The 19,304-nt window shown below is 54.9% G+C and overlaps 4 protein-coding genes across 4 annotated transcripts; 3 read left to right on the forward strand and 1 right to left on the reverse strand.

Annotated features, from left to right (window-relative positions):
• Nucleotides 1–7,442: 7,442 nt before the first annotated feature.
• Nucleotides 7,443–9,789, forward strand: CkaCkLH20_06844 (uncharacterized protein; the record flags this gene model as incomplete). The annotated part of the gene is made up of 4 exons (XM_038889561.1): nt 7,443–8,125; nt 8,279–9,358; nt 9,415–9,595; nt 9,652–9,789. 4 exons carry the CDS (start codon nt 7,443–7,445, stop codon nt 9,787–9,789), a joined length of 2,082 nt encoding a protein of 693 aa, XP_038745373.1.
• A 1,227-nt stretch (nt 9,790–11,016) lies between these two features.
• On the reverse strand, nt 11,017–13,411 carry CkaCkLH20_06845 (kelch repeat protein; the record flags this gene model as incomplete). Its single annotated transcript, XM_038889562.1, has 3 exons — nt 11,017–11,941; nt 11,992–12,925; nt 12,982–13,411. 3 exons carry the CDS (start codon nt 13,409–13,411, stop codon nt 11,017–11,019), a joined length of 2,289 nt encoding a protein of 762 aa, XP_038745374.1.
• A 1,392-nt stretch (nt 13,412–14,803) lies between these two features.
• CkaCkLH20_06846 (uncharacterized protein) lies at nt 14,804–16,666 on the forward strand (the record flags this gene model as incomplete). Its single annotated transcript, XM_038889563.1, has 2 exons — nt 14,804–16,484; nt 16,545–16,666. 2 exons carry the CDS (start codon nt 14,804–14,806, stop codon nt 16,664–16,666), a joined length of 1,803 nt encoding a protein of 600 aa, XP_038745375.1.
• A 1,076-nt stretch (nt 16,667–17,742) lies between these two features.
• On the forward strand, nt 17,743–18,852 carry CkaCkLH20_06847 (transcription factor IIA; the record flags this gene model as incomplete). The annotated part of the gene is made up of 1 exon (XM_038889564.1): nt 17,743–18,852. The coding sequence occupies one exon, from the start codon at nt 17,743–17,745 to the stop codon at nt 18,850–18,852; it is 1,110 nt and encodes a 369-aa protein (XP_038745376.1).
• Nucleotides 18,853–19,304: the final 452 nt, after the last annotated feature.

Raw genomic sequence — 19,304 nt, forward strand, 5'->3', positions numbered from 1 at the left:
CAGCCCGAACCGTCTTCTAGAAACCTTCCACGATCCTTGCTAGGGCCAGGGTCCTCTGCGCTCTCCCGCCATGCCACGTTTGCCCACTGAAGACAAAGGCCGACCCTCTTCGCCAAGTGTGCGCTTTTCCACTCGCAGCTGGCGGGCAACACAAACTTCTCCCAAGACACCCCCAATACAATTTCAGCAAGCCTTCCGAGAAAGGTTGTTTCTTCCAACTGCATCTTTGTCTCGGTGTTTTGTGCGCCATCTCTGGAACTCGCCGACACCTTAAAGCTGCTCTCCTCATCTTCGAGCGTTCCTTCATTTGTCGAATCGTCCGAACTGTTGATCTTGCGGTCTAGGCCTCTCTTGCTGTCTGATTCATGCCTCATGCATCGTCGGCCTATCGTGCGCACAGGCTGCCAGTGTCTGTGGATGATCCCCTGGATTATTGGGCATAGTAAGTCTCTACCCAACACATCGCGTCCTGGAGCTCCATCCTGGGTGAACCTTGGCCAAGTCCTCATAGATCGGGTGCCGCCGAGTCATTTGCCCGGTCCGAGTCCGGCGTTGAAGCAATTACGTATTGTCCACCTACTTTGCCTCTAGTGCGGGTGCGGTGTAAGTGTTGAGGGTCAAGTCGCGCCAATCCCGAAAGTAGAGGATCCATCAAGCTATGCACATCAGTTGTTTTAAACAGCCGAGAGGATAGAATGCTGAAACCGAGGCAGTGTTCAGAGACGTCCAAGTATAGCGTACAATGAATTCCGTTACTCGTATGAAGTCATAGAGAGATCAGCGCTGGACGCGACTGCTTCGGAGCCACTGGCCATGTACTGTTAGCCAAGGGCAGCCTGACAACCTTCGGTGCTTCGTAGTACCGGTAATGGAGGGCTCTTAGGCCAATGCAGCTAGAGAGTCAAAGGGCCACAAGGCTCAGCGACGTTGCGGTACAAAATATGATTGCGTATCCGTACAATAATCTGCCAAGGGGACAACGATCATTTCGTATGCGGAACCGCAAAATCCACAGGTGGGTTGGTGAAGAGTGATGGACGGCATGCTATGCAGTATCGAGATTGCGGCATTTCAGGCGAATCCCCGCTGCGGTGCCTGGCTTCGATGTCTTGGACCGCGACGGCGCCGAACGGTGGACAAACGCTGACATTACCGTTGCCGTCTCCGCGATCTCGGCCGGGAGGTTGATCAAGTGTAACACGAGCATTGGGGGCTCCGGGCCTGCGGGGTGTTGAGTGGGTGGTGGTATCAGTGTTAGTGGCTCGCTTGCCACGCCCGCGTAGGTCTGGAGGTGCTTTGTTGTAACGGCTGACAGGGTCGGGGAGACGATAAAGGGGAAACCGATGTTGTTGATAGACATGATCTTCTTGAAAGTGTTCCAACATTTGCGTCCAGCAAGGCCATCACATGCAGGATGCAGTCAGTTGTGGGGCATCTCGTTGTGAATCCGAAATGGGTAGAAGCTTGGTGGATGTGTTCGAGATCGAGCTTCCAACCCAAGATCGCACAGAGATCCGGTATCTCGCTGGCACGACGTTGGATCCCACGTCGCACTTCAAAGACAACAAGCGAGTCAATCCCCTGGAGATCTACAGCTCTGGTGGTCCACTGTTGTGCACCATGTTTCTTGTCGAGTTGATGTAGACTCAGAAAAACATGGCAGAAAAGGTGGTCCAACACTTGGAATGGCAGGCGTTGCAGGTTGAGAGAAAGTTGCTGTTGTGTCTTAAGCGAGGTCCATCCTCTCCATCAGTGAACTGCGAGCATGGGACGTGATCCATGGCTTGTCGGACGAGGAAGTGATTTACCGAGAATGAGGGCCGTTTGCAACGGGGGTGACGGCCATCTCATTCCTATGAAGGAAGGCCAGAAGGGATCTGTTTGTCGTTCCTCGCTTCACGCGGCTGAGAAACAAATCCGGTCACTCTAGGGTACGGCCTGCTCCAAGATTTCCTGGGCCTGTACTCCGTGACTTTGCGGGTGGGATAATAAAATGCCTCGGTCTTTCAAAGTAACGAGCCCAGATGGGTTCTGCAGCAAATGGACCAGAGGAGTAGGCGTATACAAGCGGACATGCTGTCGCTCCTAGGTCGTGAAGCCACGGCATGTAATGCGTCTGTCCGTGAGATGATTTGCGCCCTACACCGCCTTTCAACGGTATGGCGACGAGAGGGTTCCGCGCTGCGGCTGCGCATGCATCTGGTCTGGCTGCTGCGTCGCTTCTCCTGATGCTTTCAGGTTTAATTCCGCGCTTCCTGCTTCCTGAGCCAAAATTATCCATTGTTGTCGACGAGCAAGTCCGTTGGCGGCGTGCCTAGTCGCCAGTTTCTGCCAGCCATCGCTAGTGTCCATGTCCCTGAGGAGTAAAGTGTCAAGTGCCTCACGCAGCCCACCCATGCGATGGTGATTTCATCCGGAGCGGGAGCGAACTCTGGGAATAGCGGCAGGGTGTGCACTGCGAGCGTTAGGCTCGTTTTAGTTGTTGCGACTAGCAAGGATGGGGATGAAAGGTAGACGCCTGGCACCCCGAAGTTGGCCTTGGCTGCGCTTTTGGGGTGCCAATGTCGAGGCTGTCATTCGTCGCGGTTGGAGTAGAGCGGCATAGGAGGGTGGGGGTTGTTCTTCTGCTCCGCTTCTGCAGGTCTTCGCTGCACCGTGTTCCCATCGTTCCATCGCCTCCACCGTATCCGTGAGGAATGGTGGTGACTGGTAAGGCAGGGCAAGGTGGTCGACATGGTCAAACCCACAGCTCCCAAGCCAAAATGATCAGACCGCTTTCCTCACTGCAGCCACCGCGGTTGGAGAGACCCTGTTTCTGCCACATTCTTCTCCGACATGCCCTTCTTGGGGGCTTTTTGGCATGGGTGCGACATCTTGAGCTCGCCCTTGCGTCCGCCAACCGTCATCGTTTGCAAGACTTTCGTTTGTCCCGGAGCTATCCCCCGATAGATGTACGAATAGCCGTTGTGATGAGACGGGCTAGTTGTGATGGACGGGAACTCCGCACTTGGATTCTTGATCTTGGTGCACGATGCCTCGGGAGTCGGGACGTGTTGTCGCCTCGGTTGGCGACTATATGCGCCTGCCACCCAGTGACATGCCGTGTTTGTTCGCCTTGGGCCAGAAATAATCCGAAGTACTATTATCCCTTTGACGGTCAATCACCGAAGACGGATGGCGGCCGGTGAGCGCCATACACTCGCCATGGAGCATGGGTTGGCTAACAAAAGCCATGCAGGCCTGCCCCCGACACTAGATGTCCGGTTATGAGTCAAGCATGGAGGCGTCGATGCGGTTGTGCGGCAGCCTTGTCCAGTCATGTTATGGAACATGCATCCGTCGGTACCGTCGGATCCACCAAAGCAGAGGAAATACTGGGCAACTTCGTGGCTCGCTGACGTTCGAAATTCGTTTCTCTGCAACCCTACTGCCAGCCGGAATTCTGGTCTAAGGTTTATTGAGGTCATTCTTGGCCGCGGGTCGCTGGCGTGCAAAGAAACCAGAGGAAATCAAGTCCAAGATGCGCTTGTCGACGGGGACATGGTGGATGATGGGACGACCCCAGTGATTGGATTGCGCGTGGTGACGTCCCTGCGGGCATGGCCAGTGGTCGATCAGTTGCAAGACAGTGCCAGCCTCCCACTCCCAACTTGCAGCTGAGGCCAGTTCGGGCTTGAGGAGGGATTGACAACGCATCCAACCTCTCGGATTGCTTCAACTCTCATTGTGCAGCGCTGCGGGCAACTCGAAGCAGGCGGGTTCGCGTGTCCATGATTGGCAATCTGGATCGGGCCAGTGCTTGACATGTTGGTCTTGAGGAGGTGAGAGGTGATGGAATGATCCCGTCTTCAGGTACGTACTGTATTCGTCGGAAATACTGATCACTGATCTGTACTGGAATTGTAGGCGTAGTTTATTAGTGTAGTGTACCATTAGGCGGTGGGCGAGGGCTGCGTGGAGCTGCCTTGTAAGTGAATCGAGGGACACGGTTCGTCAAGTACCTTGACCATGTCCAGACCCGGCGGACGTCTCCAAGATACTGGGTCGATCACGTAACGGTTTGGATCGCTCCGTCCCCTGTGCCTGAGTTTCCCCTCCGCCGCATGGGAAATCGATCTCCTCTCAGCCGTCTGTCTCCTGTTAAAATGTCAGGGGAGGAGAATCAGAATTGGGAAAGCTGGGCGTCGGTGGGAACAGCGGAAAATGATGGTGGATGTGATTGTGTTTGATATGAAGCGTGTAAGTCGCTACGCCGGGCCAGCTGTGACAGAGGTAGGCACACCCTCGCCAGGCGGGTGTCTCAAGGGGGTAACCAAGGGACCTTTTTTGGGGGGCCGTCTGGGATGGTGCCGGTACTTGGGGACGGACGCGGCTGACGGTGAGGTGCCCTGTGGACTGGACTGGACTGGACTGTGGCGAAAAGCAGAAGCAGGAGCAGAAGCAGATCCAGGAACGGGTTCGATGCGACGTACGACCTGCCACCTGCTTCTTGATGGGGTTGGCGGTGAGGTTGTGAGTGGGTGGGTGGCAGTTGTTGTGAGGTTGGAGGTTGGAGATTGGAGATTGGAGGTCGACGGTACCTGCCCAAGGTAAGAGGCATGAATGATGGACCTGAGGCTGTTTCTTTTTTTCTTATTTTTGCTGTCACAGGCGTTGCAATTACTGGCTGTAGCATTGCGGATATTCGCCAAAATACGTAACGGCTCCCGTATCCGCCACAGGCAGGTCCTCGTCTTGGTTAATTAGGGTAGGTAGATTTCCATGAGCAGCATCGTACCTTACGGAATCAGCTGGCTCTCCGTCAGAATTGCTTCTTCCTCCCGGGTTCTGCTGGTCCCTTGAAAGTCGGGCGTGCTTGGGATCTGGGGGAAGTCGAGTCGAATCGAGTCGGGTCGAGTCTAAGGTAGGTAGGTAGGTAGGTAGGTAATTAGTTGCAGTTCCAATCCAGTGCAGGCGCAGGCGCAGACGCAGTCGTTGCTTCTTTCTCATCTGTTGTTCCTTCTTTTGGAGTGGATAGTGCCATGCTAATGCTTGCCTCGACTGAGATCCCCTGCTCCTGCCCTGTCTTGCCTTGCCTTACAGTGCTTACGTTACCTATTCGCAGTTTCTCATTCGTCAAGATCGGCAGCCGCCCCGGAGCGCGCTTGCCTGCCAGCTCCCGTGCCACCGTGACCGTGACCGTGACCGTCGTGACCGTGCTTTCCTGCCTCTGCCTCTCCTTCCTGTCGTCGTCGCCGCCTCCGTCGTTCATGCGGAGTAGGAGCGCTACTACCTGCACTCTGAGAGGGAAGGCGCATGCCATCCAGGGTTGGCAAGGCGTGGGCGCGGATATCCGTACCTACCCTACCCTGCTCCTGCCCACGTTGTTCGTTGTTCTTGCCGGGCCATTTAATTAATGGAAAGGAAAGTACTATGTGACAAGTACCTCCTTATCCGTACTGCTCTGATGTCAGTGTCAAGTTTACTTCCATTCTTGACTACTATTGCCTGCTGCCTCCTGCCTCGTCCAACTATCCGTATGCCCCGGGTTAGAATGGAATGGCAGACGCGGATACCAAACGCCATGAACTTTAGTTTCTTTCCAATGTCTTGGCCGTCTCTACTGTTTGCCTTTGCCTTCGAGTCGAGTCACACACGCGCCTTGGTTAAGAGTCACTGGCCGTTAAGGTGTGTGTCTGTGTGGCGGCCACTCGACCGTCTTTCCCTTCCGTCCCGTCATCCATACCTCTTTCCTCTGGATCAGGTCTGGAGGTTTGAATTGTTGGAGACCACTAGTAATAGCAGCCTGACCCAGCCCAGCCTACAGCCTGGTGCCAGTCCTCTCTCTGTCCTGCTTAATGGGCTGGATAGGTATCATGGCAAGCTGGTCCTTCTTTTAGGGACAGCCAATCTGTATTATCGCCTTCCACTGAGCAGACCAGGACCTGCACCTCAAATAATAGACACTTTGATCTTCCTGTCCATGATGGCCATGCCTTACCTCACATCGAATACCTACGTGCAAACAGTACCGTACCTGCCGCTTCCCTAAGGTACCTTGCCTTCCCTTCCCTTCCCACCCTCCTTTAAGACTCCAACACCCCAGACTTCGGCCGAGCTCTGCCTTACGGATACCCTTCTCATCTTCGACCGATTAATGGAACCTTGAGCCCGGACTCGTTGGACAGTTGCAGGTACTTTGACACTGGGTCAACCTGGATCTGATGTTGAGTCGAGTCAACACACGCATACAGTTCACACATCTCCAGCTCCAGCTCCATCCATAACATACCAAGTACTGCCCATCTTCTCCTTCTTAACCCCTTCCCCCTCCACTGTTCTGGCTTCATATCCAATCTCCCTCCTCTTCGAAGCTTGTCTCGTTCCAACATTTATACTCCTGCTCGACCCTTCTTCGACGACACAACACTGTCTTCCTCGTCAGAACGCCTTCACCCGCGGCATATCAACACCGCTACAAGCATCCACATCACACTCGACCTGGTGCTCGCTATAAGACGACCACTTATAATCAAAACAAACAACAACGATACCGCCTCCCCAGTACCAGAGGAATACGTCTTCTTTCTGGTTCGTCTCGAAAGGCAACACTCGATGGTTCATTTCCATCTCGTCAAGACGAATCTCGCAGAAGAACCAGGCGAATTATCGGTCGCAACTCCCGGAGAGCATCCTCTTCCCGTCGTCATCATTACCGCCGCCGGCCGGATCTAGATCCAGATTATTCGTTTCTACCTCGGCGACCACAAAATCCCGTACGGCTTGCGTACCTCAGTTGCGTTCGCCCCTTGGCTGAGAAATCGCCTCCGTCGTCCTTGGACCCGAATCTACTGGTCATTACCAATAACGGCGCCGTCGCTGTCACTGTCGTCGACTCAACACCTAGTCCTCGCTCGGCCCCCAGCCCGCCCACCTTTATTTGCCTCCCTGGTCTGGTCGCCCACGGCTGCGCTGAACCATCAACCACCAGCTGTCTTGGTACCTGGATTGTTATTGCCCCAAGGTACATACTTTGCCAGGCAGAATACCTTACAGAGTATAAGGCGCCCTGCCTTACCTTAACTTACTCCAATAACCAAACGGGTTGCACCACAGCCAATTCGGCTTCCCCCCAGCATCTCGACCACCAGACACTTACAAATAATATAAGACTCGACCGACACTCAAGCACACACACACAACACACACAAAGACGCAAAAACAACAATTCACAAACGGGAAAATTACACCCCTCCCCCCTCTTTTTTTTCTCCCCTCTGGGATCTTTTTTTGCGGCGGCATCAATCACTAGTCGAGACGCGGACTCGATCTCCTTTTTCGGGGCACATCCGCCGGCTGCAGCAAGTGGCCCGATTTAATAATTACCCACAAAAAGGGTCGAGAAACGTTCTGGGTGCCACGGTCCCCTACCTAACCCAATACAACGGCTACCTCCAGCTGACATGAGGAGCGCCTTTCGCTGGTTCAACCCATCAAGTACCGAGGACCCAAGGGACCCGTCGACCCGGTCCACTACCACCACCGCCGCCGCCGCCGCCCACAACAGCGAAGACAGGCGCACCTGCACACCCAGCAGAGGTGACTGCGCCAGCGCCGATAATATTAGTTATCGTGCGTCGGCCTTCTCGTCTGCTTCTGACAACGCCTTCGCTTCTCCTTCACCAGGTTCCTCCAACTCAACCTCTCTCACCCCCAACTCGCCCTCCCCTCAACCACTCACGCCTACCGACTCTTTCGACGTGCGTGATTCTCGTGCAGGCCTCTGGTCGACCAAGCCAATCACCATTGCCACACCCACAAGAGACCCTTCGCTGTCGTCCGCCTCCCCCTCTATTATCCCCGCCAAGTCCAGCTTCGATAGGAATCCCTTCGAGTTGCCCGACGATCTCCTCGACTTCCCTCCCATTCCGACAAAGAGCATCGATATGACCACTGGCCCTGCCATGGATTCGGCCATGGGTCGGAGTCGTCAGGACTCCTTTGTCAGCGCAGGTCCCAAGCCTATTTCTATGGCCAACCCCAATCGTGACCATGTCAATCGCCAACGTCGCGAAAGTCTCGCAGGCAGCCTGATGGGCGGCGCCAGCTGGGGAGGAATGTCCTTCGGCAGCTTTATTCGCGATGAGTATGTCCGCCCCGCATTTACCGTTTCTTGAAATGCGTCTTTGCCTTCAAGACCAAGACATTCTTCGGTGGCGCTGCACCGACGTTTACCGTTGATGCCGGCGTCGCAGAAACCCCACGCAAGAAACTCATGTGCTGACTTTGTATACGCTAGTATTGCTATGGCAGGCACCTCGCCTTTCGCCCATCAAGCGTCACCATCCTTCCACTCCGGATCCTACTTGCCCAAGCTCGAGGCCAGCTTCATGAAAGACTTCACCTGCTGCGGCCTTAACCTGCCCAATCTCCACGATCTTCTGCAGCACTATGAGGAAGCACACACCCAACCGAGCCCGAATACTGCGCGCAACGCGCCATTTTCGTCCCAGTATGCCGCGATCCCTACCCAACCGTCGTCTAGAGCCACCAGTGTTAGGCCACAGACGCAACAGCAGAATACGGCTTCCCTGTCGCAACTCGGCCAGCAGAGTCGCCCGGGGTCTAACCTCGGCGGCGGCATGAGCGGTCTCGGGATGCAGCTTGGTCAGCAACATATGGCTGGGCAGCAGCACCACCAATTTGACGACTTGGACCCCGTTGCCGACATGGAGATGGACGATGCACTTGGAAACATGGAAATGGACGACAGCCAGAGAACCATGTCCCAAACCCGCCAGATGTTTGGCCAACAACAAAAACCGCAGCTGCATGTTAACGCCTCGGGCCTCACTCAGGGACTTCGTACATCCCAGCCACCGACTCCTGCAGCCGCGAGCTTTGGTCTTCAGCACAACCCGACGGTTTCTTCGGTTAACACGCCCACGCTTACGACCCAGCAAACACCCCAGCAGCAACGGTCGAACAACGGATTCCTCCAGAACTCTCAAATGCAGTCTATGGACGACATGGACGACATGGACGAGGATCTTCCTGGTATGCCCATGGGCGGCAACATGGAGCTGAACGGATCAAACTTTGGGGATTCGAACTTTGGCAACTCCAACTCAAACCCCGAGTTCTGCATCAATGATCCCGGCAAGCACCTCTTCAGCCCTGGCGGTGCTCTCTCCAACCAACAGCGGGCAATCCAGCAACACCTCATCGGAATGGGCTTCGATCCTAGCCAGCCCAACAGTCCCGCCAACAAGGCCCTCATGCAGAAGTTCGGCGCAATGATGATTCCCGAGGAGCACAAGCCCTTCAAGTGTCCCGTCATCGGTTGCGAGAAGGCATACAAGAACCAGAACGGCCTGAAGTAAGTTTCCAGTGGCTTCGTTGGCGTGAAACTTGTGGCTGACATGACTCACACAGGTACCACAAAACTCACGGCCATCAGACGCAACAACTGCACGAAAATGGCGACGGAACTTTCTCCATCGTGAACCCCGAAACCAGCGCGCCGTACCCTGGCACGCTCGGAATGGAAAAGGAGAAGCCGTTTTCTTGCGAAGTGTGTGGCAAGCGCTACAAAAACCTCAACGGTCTCAAATACGTTAGTTCAGCCCCATTCCCGAAATCGCAAGATGCCGAGGCTGACCCGAAGCACAGCACAAAGGACATTCCGCACCGTGCAACCCTGACTTCAAGTTTCTGGCTGCGGGGCTCAATAACCTCGCTACCCTACCGGGTCTCATGGAGAATTCCATGTCCAACCTTCCCGGGATTGGTGAAGACCAGATGATGTAGGAAGCCATTTGGGGTCACCGTTCTCCCCTGGAATCCCAATCCCACGTGGCATTGGACACTTTGCCAAGACCTAGGCGCGACTGAACACTCAGCAACGCACCGAACCGGGTCTTGGGAGCCGCCGACCAGAACATCTTTGCCACAGAATTGGGTTGCGGCATTTCGCGCGGCGTTTGATTGTTTTTGCGGACGCTTTTCAGCCCGATTATCAGGTCGACCGAGTCTGCTCTTATCCGTTTTATACCCTCATAGACTTACCAGCAACGTTTCTTTTTGCGACTGGCTACGATACACACCTCCCCTCTAGAAATAATTCATACCCTCGGCGACGAAGTTGGAGATAGACGATCACGGGCAGTAGGGTGGACGCACCGTCGTTGTTTTGTTTCGCACCCTCCTTACTCTTCTTTGTCAATAGTTGACAGCCTCGCGTCGGGGTGTCTCTACTTTTTGGCCCTTTTTCTGCCGTTGGGTTTAGCAGGCGGGCGGCCTAGGGTCTTGATGTGGAAGCACAGGATGCTGTCCACAAATTACGATACACACTAAAAAGACCAGCGGGGGGAAAAAAGGCGAACAAAAAGGACCTATCAGGGAAAACGCAGATATGTCTGGCCTCAAGGTCTTTTGTACGAGTTTGGACTACGAAAAGAAAATGATCAGGATGGTTGTCGTTGTTTACCCGAGAGGAAAAAATGTGGTTTTCGGTGGTTTATCTGGGATGGTGGCCGTGTCTCCTCTCTACCTCTCCCCTCGGCAGCGATTTGGGGGCTTACGCGCGGAAAGCGAAGTTGGTTGATGAATGCGTACATGTAGGCGTTGCTCATGGGCGGTACTGGCTGGGAAAAGTTGAAGTTGCTTTGTTTGAAAATCCTCGTTGGCACAAAAATAGACTGAATGGATCGAGTTTACGTATAAATCTTTGCCTTCTTTTTTTTTTAATTTGATGTATGGGATATCTCGTCTAACAAACCTCCCAACTCCAAGGTACCATACCGTTCCGAAAAAGCGAGAAAGCGATAACGTATGTAGACCCGACACCAGCAAATGCGGAAAGAATACTCAGTGCGCCTCCTCCCCAGTTCCTCCTCCTGCGTTAAAACATCCCATCGTTATCTGTAAGCCGTGATTTCCCAAGTCAAGGAGTTAAAGTATGCTCCTGGACGCTGCCAGTTCCAAACACACGAGCCGGTGATGAGCATGCGGAATGCTCAGCCGCGGTGTAGAGGATCAACTCATCTCCATGCCGTCGTCGTCGTCAACGTCAACTTCGCTCTCGTGTAGCTGAGTGTGGTTGCTGCTGACACTCTCCTTACGACTGACAATCGAGCAGCCGTCCCCAAATCGCGAGCCGGCCAGAGCGCCGACGTACTCGAGCTCGTCACCGCCAACAACGCGTCCTTCCATGTCAATCTCTTGAGACAACTCCACCAGCGCTGTCCGTGGCAGGCGAAGGAAGCCTTGGGTTCGAACAATCCGGCCCCAATGTAGGAGACAGAACTGCGCTGCACGCTTGCGCAGCCAATCCTCGCTCGCCAGGCCAGCGCAGTGCCAGATGATGCAAGCGTGGTCAACGTCCAGTTCCTTGGAAAGCCGGTTGACACAGAGCAGTCGAAGATGAGGGATACCGTAGATGTTGGACATGACGAGAAGTCCAGCCACGTCGGATAGCTCGGTGGTGGCACCGCTCTCGTTTACCGACGTTCCGTGGATGCTATCTGTGTAGAGATAGTAAAGGAAGGCTTTTACGACACTATATGGCTCTGGAATGTGCATCTTCTTCGTGTGGAATTCGGCCATCTGGGAGCTATAAAGTCGGGCAAAGTGCGGCCAGCGGGCTTGAAGAATAAGCTTGTGGACGTGAATCGGCGGTGATGTAGGCGCGTCAGGGGACAGCCAGTTGTGATCTGTTGAAGCATTGACGTTCCGGCTCATCATGTCATCGTCTTCGTAGTCGCCCTCCGAGGCAGTGATCACGAAGTCAGTACCGCTACCAGTCTCAGGCGGTTGATCGAACAGTTTGGCCAGATCAGATCCGAGTCCCTTAGAAGGCTGGTCAATGACTCTAGCGGTTGGCCTTGATTCTGTGCGCGGCTCTGGTGACAGGTTGTTGCCAAGGAATCCGTATCGACGGAGGTCGATTTCCATGATGTCGCTATAAGCAGTCAGCATGCCACCCGAAACTTGACGGTTTGGAAGCCTTACCTCAGGTATTCTTCAAATCCATTAGGTCCAAGGTCAGATGCGGCAGGATCGGTGGGACATCCAAGTAGCCATGCTTTGGTACCATCCTCATTCATCGTACAGTAGTGCCAACGGTAACCGGACTTGAAAATTTCTCGACCTTCCGCGAGCTTCTGCCATCTGAGCGTTGCCAGGTCCAGTGCTGAGAGAGAACACTCCTTAGATGTAATGGTCGCCGCTGGCGTCACAAAGTCAAGCAAGGTGCCGGACGAGTAAACATGGAAGTGAATTCCAGAGCCCTGGGAAGGTATGTGGGGACCAGACACGAACTTCAGAGACGAGATCGTACCAGGCGCCATGGGGGCAAACGTCTTAAGCTGGAATGACGGCGGGTTAACCTGTTGGGTCCGAGAATTGGCGGCGTAGCCGGAAGTGCCAACTGCCGGTGGCGGATGCGACAGCGCGTACGGTTGTCTTGGAGAGCCGACTGTCCGGCTGGTGCCAGTTTGGCGATCAAAGATGCCGACTTGAGGGGAAGACTCAAAAGCCGGGCTTCCCTTCAGGTCCAACCACCATAGATCTCCAATCTTGTCCATATCCTCGGACAGCCCTCCAAAGACCCAAACACGATCTCCCCAGATGTATGCAGAATGGTCAAATCGTCCTACGAAACGCCAGGATCGGGACCAGGTGAAAGTCTTGAGGTCGAGGTAGCAGATATCATCGAGAACATAATTGTCGTGGCCCGTGATACCCCCCACGATGAAAAGCTTGTCTTCGTGCAGCACCGCGGCATGTCTTGCTCGGCCTTTCGGCACCGGTCCTGTAACTTGTGGCTGCGTCCAATGTGCGGTTTTCAGGTCGAACATGATGAGGTCGGACAAGTAGGTTCGATGTTCGTTCTCGCCGCCAAAAACGAGGAGTTTGTCGCCTTGGTAGAGGGTAGCCGTGTGACCTGAATATTGATTAGAAGGCGCATGGAAGACGGGTTCGAGGAGCGCAAATGCTTACCCATACGCACGCCGGGGATATCACCGTAATTGTCTACCAGGCTCCATTGATGGCTAACCAGATCCAACTTGAGGACATGATTATACACCTCATCAGTGTATTGATCGAAGCCTCCGAAGGCGTATATGTGGTTGTTGCCGCAGTAAGTGACGGAGGCATTAACGAGACAAGCGGGCCGCTGGCCTAAGGTTCTTGTGACCCTTGGGCGATAGCCGTCTAGGGTGCCTCTGTTCTTGATGGGGGAGTTGGGCATGATGTAGGTATTGTTGCTCGATGCTGCCGACCCCGGAGTCTGATCCACGGGAGAAGGCGTGGGTTGTTGTGCCGGCGTAGAGGATGACGGGGCTGGCAGAGCCTGGCTCGTAGGCACTCCGAAAAGGGATTGCGACAGGGGCCCCGGGGTTCCTGGTTGAGGCTGCGGCTGAGCCATAATGTGCAGGCAGAGCGAGTTCGTGGTCGATGTCAATGAACCATTTCAATCGTGAGTCGCAAAAGAGGTCTGTCGAGGATGGGATTGGAAAATGAGAGGTCGGGCGGCGAAAATTGCGAATGGACGAGGCAGGGCGCACGACTCAGTACCGATGTTGCACAGGATGCAGGAGTTGGCAGTGCAGCGCAAACACAATTTTCGAGGCAAGAGTAAAGTATGGGTAGGAGTATCCGTAGAGACAGGCGATAACGAGATGAGGCTCGCCGTCGCACACTGCGATGGTGGAGTACCAACGTTCCTGCATTGACAATCCGAGGCCGCTTAATTTGGGCAATCACGGGCCAGTCTCCTCCTCTCCACTGTTCACAGCCAAGGGCGGCAAGGCGGGCAGACCGGACACTGAGTACCCACGGTGCCTACGGTGTCCACGTCTGCAGTGTCCCATCCACGCCGTCTACGGGTCCGTGTCTGTCGTGGCAACTGCCAGGCCCTGCTCCTGCAATTGGCTGACTGCTGCCGCACGAGTTGCACGTGACTGCCTTCCAAGTTGTTCGTAAGGTATCTCTGTGAGTGCCTTGTGGCTCTCCAGGATTCGCTGACAGTGAACCGCACTACCGTCTGAAGACTACCTATCTTATAAGGTAGGTACCTAAGGTTGGAGTCCTCTAAATTTCCCACGGGTGTCGGACTGTGTTGCTTCCCTAGATGGCCGCCACGAATACTCCGCGGACGGCGACGAAAGAAGACGACGGCAACAGCGACAGTGACAACGACAGTGACAACGACAGTGACAACGACAATTTAAATATCTTATCGATAAGGGGCGGCGTTCTTCCTTCCAGGTGTGGTGTCGGGTGTGCATCCCTTCCCTCCCAGGGAAAGTGGCCCCACCCGACGTCAGCTCGTCGCCTGGTCCGAGCGTCGTTCGTTGCCCGGCCGCAACAATGGTGGGGCACAAAGTAAATAAAAGAAGTCGAGAGCTCCTGTCCAGCTTCGAGGCTTCTTTTCTCTGTATCAAACCTCATCACCTCGCTCTCCTCCTCAAACCTCTTGAACCTCTCTCACCAAGCTTTTGAGCTTGGCCCATCTCTCTATCAAAGCCTTCACAAGAACCATCAAGTCTGCTAGATCTCATCGCTGCTCTCAGCCATCTGATCGCCCCCTCGACTTCGAGCCCTTCTTCGCGACGGCACCTCTTCGATTTTCGAACAGTACAACAACGACAGAATACTAACCAACAAACAATATTCCAGGAACCTTTAGCTAGAGTCTCTTGGAGCTCGTTCGACATTCGGAGCTCTCTCACTCATCCCTCTTCCTTCGACGCACTAGATTGCAATCGTTGGAGATTTCACACCTCGTTGGTACATCAATCCACATCCTGTACTCAACATGGCCACCGCATCAGTATCGACTCCTATCAAGTCCCACAAGGGGCTCTTTTCTTCCCGCACCGCCGGCGGTCGCATGCCCCTCACCCCTTCCCCCCGTCAGCACTCGACTTCCATCTCCGCCAACTTGAACTCTTCACCCTTCACCCCCGAGAGGCAGTCGAGCAACGACACGTACCGCCCAGCTGCCAAGTCAACCTACGGCAGCAACTTGACAGCACACCTTGCCAGATCCACCAACAAGAAGTCCTCTCACCGCGACTCTCCCAAGTCCAACATTGCCAGAGGCGTCTCTACCCCTCGCAAGGCTCTGGAGCTTGGTGTGTCCGACTTCACCTTGACCAGCACCAGCACCAAGACTCCTTCCAGCTCCAAGCCCAAGAAGGCCTCTATCAGGCAAAAGACCGCCAAGACCACCGTCAACTATGGCGCCGATAGATTCATTCCCAACCGTGGCGCCAGCTCTGCCATCGCCAACGCTGGAAGCAGCAAGCTGGACAGGGCCGAGAAGAAGTCCAAGGTTAGCACTAGCGAGGCTTCCAACGTTTTGTCTTCTGCCACCGATGATGCTATTGCAGCCCTGGAGGGCCTTAACATCGAAGACGAGGAGCCTGCCAGCTACTCCCGCCCTTCTCCCAACACCGTCGCCTACCAAGACTCACTTGCCAACGCCTGCGGTGTCAGCCTCAACACCCGCATTCTTCAATTCAAGCCTGCGCCCCCCGAGTCCTCCAAGCCGATCGATCTCCGCCAGCAGTACAACCGTCCTCTCAAGCCTGCGACCTCCACCTCGGCCCAGTTCCGCCGTCGTGTTGCTACTGCTCCGGAGCGTGTCCTTGATGCCCCTGGTCTCATCGACGACTACTACCTCAACCTTCTCGACTGGAGCTCTGGCAACCAGGTTGCCATTGGCCTCGAGCGCAACGTCTACGTCTGGTCTGCTGATGAGGGCAGTGTCAGCTGTCTTCTTGAGACCCCCGCCGACACCTACGTTAGCAGTGTCAAGTGGTCCGGCGATGGTGCCTACGTCAGTGTTGGACTTGGTACTGGTGAAGTTCAGATTTGGGACGTCGCAGAGGCCCAGAAGGTCCGAAGCATGTTTGGCCACGACACCCGCGTTGGCGTGATGGGCTGGAACAAGCACCTCCTCTCCACCGGCGCCCGCAGTGGTCTCGTCTACAACCACGATGTCCGTATTGCGGAGCACAAGGTTGCAGAACTCGTCTCCCACACTTCCGAGGTCTGTGGCCTTGAGTGGCGCTCCGATGGTGCTCAGCTTGCTACTGGTGGCAACGACAACCTTGTCTCCATCTGGGACGCTCGCTCCCTCTCCGTCCCCAAGTTCACCAAGACGAACCACAAGGCTGCCGTCAAGGCGCTCGCATGGTGCCCGTGGAACATGAACCTGCTCGCCACGGGTGGTGGTTCGTACGATCGCCACATCCACTTCTGGAACTCCACCTCAGGCGCTCGCGTCAACAGCATCGATACCGGCTCGCAGGTCACTAGTCTTCGATGGAGCCCTCACTACCGTGAGATTGTCAGCTCCAGTGGCTTCCCCGACAACTCGCTCAGCATCTGGAGCTACCCCACGCTGGTTCGCAATGTTGAGATTCCTGCGCACGAGAGCAGAGTCCTGCACAGCTGCCTCAGCCCTGACGGTCAGATGCTCGCTACCGCAGGTGAGTAACGCATGATTTTTCCACTGTTTCCAGTAATACATACTGACTTTGGCCACGTAGCTGCCGACGAGAGTCTGAAGTTCTGGAAGGTGTTCGAGAAGAAGGCGGGAGCTGGCGCCGGTGTCGGTAGCAGCAGCTCTTCGGCCAAGGCGGACATGGTCAAGCAGATGACCATCCGGTAAACGTCTCAAATGACCAAGCCTGGCGAATGTCGGTTCAACGACGTCAACAAATGTAGGTATATTTCCCTCTGACATTTGTCGGTCATGGGTTCCCGGCGGTTGGGGTTCATCTTCAGCGAGGAGTTTGGGTTTTGTCGCAACCGACTCTGCGTGGTACGAAAGAGCTTCTCCACGATGGGATATGAAATTGCTTGGTCACGAATAACGGCAGACGATACCATTGATTTCTGTTTGGCACCGGGAAGCATTTGTAATTTTTATTCAAGGAATACTGTACGGGTTACGGATACGTACTTGCGTGTCAGAGATAGACGGCAGCAGTTAAGTGACAAGATGCCGCTCTCAATAAAGGAAAAACTCGATTTAAATACCCCTTTCAACGCGTCGTGATTGCCTCGGTTTCTAGATACTTGGGTAAGAAACGGCAGGGGCCTAGTTACGAGGGTCCCTCCTTCCCCCGCATTCCCGCGAGCCCTTGCAGCTGCCTTTCTTATCGCGTTATCGGTCTTTTTTTAAATGGGGCCTCGGGTGATCCTCAGCCTTCCGCTGCCCACCTGAGCTGACTAATGACCAACAAGCCCACCTTGCTTCAACGTCAACAGGAATCTACCGGACAAAGCCAACCTTGACCCATACACATCACCAGCGGAAAACGGGCCCCGGCAAGATCCTCTGCCACCACCTAAAGCACAACGACTCCGGCCAGATATTTCTACGCAGATAGAAACATCGCCCTTGCAGTTGCCTATTTCTGCGAGCGCGTGCCATTCTGGGCAGCGACAGTGGTGGATTAGGCAGGCGATTTATCATCCATCGGCAATCTAGCGACTTCCTCCTCTGGTGGGCGCGACCAACCAGTCACGACGGTGCTTGAGCTACTTCGACAACAAATACCTTCCCGACCCGAAAAGAAAAAAAACCCTCACTGCGGGAGACACTGCGTTTAGAAAACAAAAGCGACCCAGCGGCTACTCGATCGATCATCGCGACAAATCAGTCTTAACAGAGGCAAGGTCCATTTCGAACGCAGCCATCTACGAAAACTTAGCGGCAACAACCTATTGGCCGTCGCCACCATGTCCAACAACGCCGTCGGAAACGTCTATGACAACATCATCACCGAAGTCATCAATTCTTCGCGTGTCGATTTCGAGGAAGGAGGTGTTGACGAGTCTGTGCTCGAGGAACTGAAGAAGGGCTGGCAGGAAAAGCTCTCTCAACTCGAGGTAGCCAGCTTCCCATGGGATCCTAAGCCGGATGCAGCGCCGCCCGCAGCTCCTCAACCCGCGCCCGTCCAGCAGCCGCCGCCCCAAGCAGCCCCGTACTCCCAAGCTCAGCTCAGTCCTCAGCCACCTCTGCCCGGCGTGCCGCTTCCCGGACCCCAGGTCGGCCAACCTGCCGTGAAGGAGGAGCCTTACATTAAGCCCGAGCCTGGCTTGCAGAATGTGACCCTGCCGCCGTCTCAACAGGACGCTCAAAGCAACCAGGCTGCGTACCGCGCCGCGCAGCACATCCGTGGACAGTTTGGCGAAAAGGGTGCCGGCTCGATTAGCGCCATCCAGTCATCCGCTACGAATAGGCCTGCTGGTCAACCCCCTCTCCCGCAACTGCCTGGTCAGCCCGCCCAGCAGCAACAATACCGCCCACCCCAGCAGCCAGGCCAACAGCCTCCCACGAGCAACGGCCAGCCTGGTGTGAACCCCTCGCAGACCGACGGAGCGGATGACGACTACGATATCGAGGGCGTTTTGATGCAGCGCCGTGCTGATGGCACCGAGCGCGAGCTTGGCCGTGTTGATATCGACCGCATGATCCACAAGCAGATTGCTGCCAGAGCAAAGAGCATGGAAGGTGGTGGACTGATGCTGCCCCTCAAGGAAGCTACGAAACACAAGGCTGCTGCAACCTCTCGTTCCAAGGGCAAGGAACACGGTGTTGCGCCCTACGACGGCTATGACGACGACGAGCTTGACGAAGACGCCATCAATTCTGATCTTGACGACCCGGATGAAGACAAGGATGACGACGAAGTTGACGACGAGGGTCTGGGCCACATCATGCTCTGCATGTACGACAAGGTTCAGCGCGTCAAGAACAAGTGGAAGTGTGTTCTGAAGGACGGCGTACTCACTGTCAACGGCAAGGAGTACGTTTTCCACAAGGCCACCGGCGAGTACGAGTGGTAGAGCGCTGCCGCCAACAAAAATGCTCTCCACAGTTGATAGAGGGCACGCAAACCTGGTCTTCAGACATGTTGAGGACCCAAGATTTTATAGAATGGCATTGGGTGATGAAGACTCCAACCCCCCAAAGAGCCTCGCCATTAAGTTTTGGTTTTTGCGACATGCCTTGACACACTATCGCCAACCCGGTCTAACAGAGGAGCAAGGCTTGAGGAGAGAACAAGAAAGACTGGATTGGATCTTTCAGCTAGGTCTTTCGGCTTGGCCACAAAACGACACTCTTGCCGACACACTAGCTGCTCACTCTGCAGACAATGCCTCATTCCAGAGCGCATGTGTGTGGCTCAGACTGACAGCAAGAGCGAGAGGGTGTTGGAAGGTGCACTAAAAGTTACTCCTTGAGGAGAAGGGATAGTGAGCAATGCAGTTTGGCAGTTTGGCAGTCTTGAAGTCCG

Source organism: Colletotrichum karsti (assembly GCF_011947395.1).
Source record: "Colletotrichum karsti strain CkLH20 chromosome Unknown Scaffold20, whole genome shotgun sequence".
Lineage (NCBI taxonomy): Eukaryota > Fungi > Ascomycota > Sordariomycetes > Glomerellales > Glomerellaceae > Colletotrichum > Colletotrichum karsti.